At 49.0% G+C, this 2500-nt stretch overlaps 1 protein-coding gene across 3 annotated transcripts in view; it reads left to right on the forward strand.

Annotated features, from left to right (window-relative positions):
- LOC139373104 (fibronectin type III domain-containing protein 3B-like) overlaps positions 1-2500 on the forward strand; it is a 143084-nt gene that overhangs the window by 76877 nt on the left and 63707 nt on the right. For all 3 annotated transcript variants that reach the window (XM_071113215.1, XM_071113214.1, XM_071113216.1), the window contains exons 14-15: positions 1121-1295; positions 1398-1484. In XM_071113215.1, coding sequence (XP_070969316.1) covers positions 1121-1295; positions 1398-1484 — 262 coding nt within the window. The remainder of the gene's footprint in view (positions 1-1120; positions 1296-1397; positions 1485-2500) is intronic.

The following is a 2500-nucleotide window of genomic DNA, read 5'->3' on the forward strand; positions in this document are numbered from 1 at the left end:
TGTCTGGTTGACGTATGGCTGTGTTGAGGTCAGTTGTCTGGTTGATGTATGGCTGTGTTGAGGTTAGTTGTCTGGTTGATGTATGGCTGTGTTGAGGTTAGTTGTCTGGTTGATGTATGGCTGTGTTGAGGTTAGTTGTCTGGTTGATGTATGGCTGTGTTGAGGTTAGTTGTCTGGTTGATGTATGGCTGTGTTGAGGTTAGTTGTCTGGTTGATGTATGGCTGTGTTGAGGTTAGTTGTCTGGTTGATGTATGGCTGTGTTGAGGTTAGTTGTCTGGTTGATGTATGGCTGTGTTGAGGTTAGTTGTCTGGTTGATGTATGGCTGTGTTGAGGTTAGTTGTCTGGTTGATGTATGGCTGTGTTGAGGTTAGTTGTCTGGTTGATGTATGGCTGTGTTGAGGTTAGTTGTCTGGTTGATGTATGGCTGTGTTGAGGTTAGTTGTCTGGTTGATGTATGGCTGTGTTGAGGTTAGTTGTCTGGTTGATGTATGGCTGTGTTGAGGTTAGTTGTCTGGTCTTATCTCTCTGAATGAGTCTCTCTCTATTTTTTTGTTTCCTCGCTCCTCTTGTTCTCGCATCGTTGCCGGGGGGCAGATTCCCCTGCTTGAGGCCGGTCGTTCCAGTGACAGAAAAGAGGAGGGAGTTATTGGAGGGAGTTATTGGAGGGAGTTATTGGAGGGAGTTATTGGAGGGAGTTATTGGAGGGAGTTATTGGAGGGAGTTAATGGAGGGAGTTAATGGAGGGAGATGGGGGAGTGAGTTAATGGAGGGAGATAATGGAGGGAGTTAATGGAGGGAGATAATGGAGGGAGTTAATGGAGGGAGATGGGGGAGTGAGTTAATGGAGGGAGATGGGGGAGTGAGTTAATGGAGGGAGATGGGGAAGTGAGTTAATGGAGGGAGTTAATGGAGGGAGTTAATGGAGGGAGTTAATGGAGGGGGATGGAGGGAGTTAATGGAGGGAGATGGAGGGGGAGTTAATGGAGGGAGATGGAGGGGGAGTTAATGGAGGGAGATGAGGGGGTTAATGGATGGAGAGAGATGGAAAGAGAGAAAAGACATGAGCTCTGCTTTGTGTAGTCTAAACTCATGTCCCTCCCACCTGTAACCCTCCACAGTGGTTTCAGTACGGAGGTTGTGTTCTACACTACAGGTACGCTGCCCTCCTGCCCCCTGGCACCGCGGCTGCTGCGGGCGGGCGTCTCCTGGGTCACGCTGGAGTGGGGCCGTCGCGAGGGCAGCGCCAACGAGGAACTAATCACATACACACTCGAGATCCAGGAGGACAATACCGTGAGTCCCACACACAGATATAATGATGCGCGCACACACACACACACACATGTTCAACAAAACGTCCGTTTAAAGGTTAACTGAGAACGTTTGACCTTCCAGGGAACAGACTTTCATCCGAAGTACACTGGAGACAACCTAACCTCCACAGTGCAAGGCCTGAAGAGGAGCACACAGTACAAATTCAGGGTAAGAGGGTGTCTGTCTCTGAGGTTTTATTGTGGCGAAATGGTGTCTGGTTGTGTGTTCCCGTGGAAACGGGAAAGGCTTCTATACTGCTGGAAAGACTTAGTGTCATCGTGTGCACGAGCACATACGCACACACACACACACACACGCGCGCGCACTACACAATCTGTCACCATTTAGCAGCCATACAACTACCATCAGCCTGTCCTCTGTGGAAATACCTGCAATTTACTGCTAAACTCAGCAAAAAAAGAAACGTCCTCACAGTCAACTGCGTTTATTTTCAGCAAACTTAACATGTTTAAATATTTGTATGAACATAACAAGATGTTGAACTGAGACATAAACTGAACAAGTTCCACAGACATGTGACTAACAGAAATGGAATAATGTATCCCTGAACAAAGGGGGGGTCAAAATCAAAAGTAAGAGTCAGTATCTGGTGTGGCCACCAGCTGCATTAAGTACTGCAGTGCATCTCCTCCTTATGGACTGCACCAGATTTGCCAGTTCTTGCTGTGAGATGTTACCCCACTCTTCCACCATGGCACCTGCAAGTTCCCGGACATTTCTGGGGGGAATGGCCCTAGCCCCACCCTCCAATCCAACAGGTCCCAGACGTGCTCAATGGGATTGAGATCCGGGCTCTTCGCTGGCCATGGCAGAACACTGACATTCAGTCTTGCAGGAAATCACACAAAGAACGAGCAGTATGGCTGGTGTCATTGTCATGCTGGAGGGTCATGTCAGGATGAGCCTGCAGGAAGGGTACCACATGAGGGAGGAGGATGTCTTCCCTGTAACGCACAGCGTTGAGATTGCCTGCAATGACAACAAGCTCAGTCTGATGATGCTGTGACACACCGCCCCAGACCATGACGGACCCTCCACCTACAAATCGATCCCGCTCAAGAGTACAGGCCTTGGTGTAACACTCATTCCTTCGAAGATAAACGTGAATCCGACCATCACACCTGGTGGGATAAGACCGCGACTTGTCAGTGAAGAGCACTTTT

Source organism: Oncorhynchus clarkii, chromosome 18 (assembly GCF_045791955.1).
Source record: "Oncorhynchus clarkii lewisi isolate Uvic-CL-2024 chromosome 18, UVic_Ocla_1.0, whole genome shotgun sequence".
In the NCBI taxonomy this organism is placed as follows: domain Eukaryota; kingdom Metazoa; phylum Chordata; class Actinopteri; order Salmoniformes; family Salmonidae; genus Oncorhynchus; species Oncorhynchus clarkii.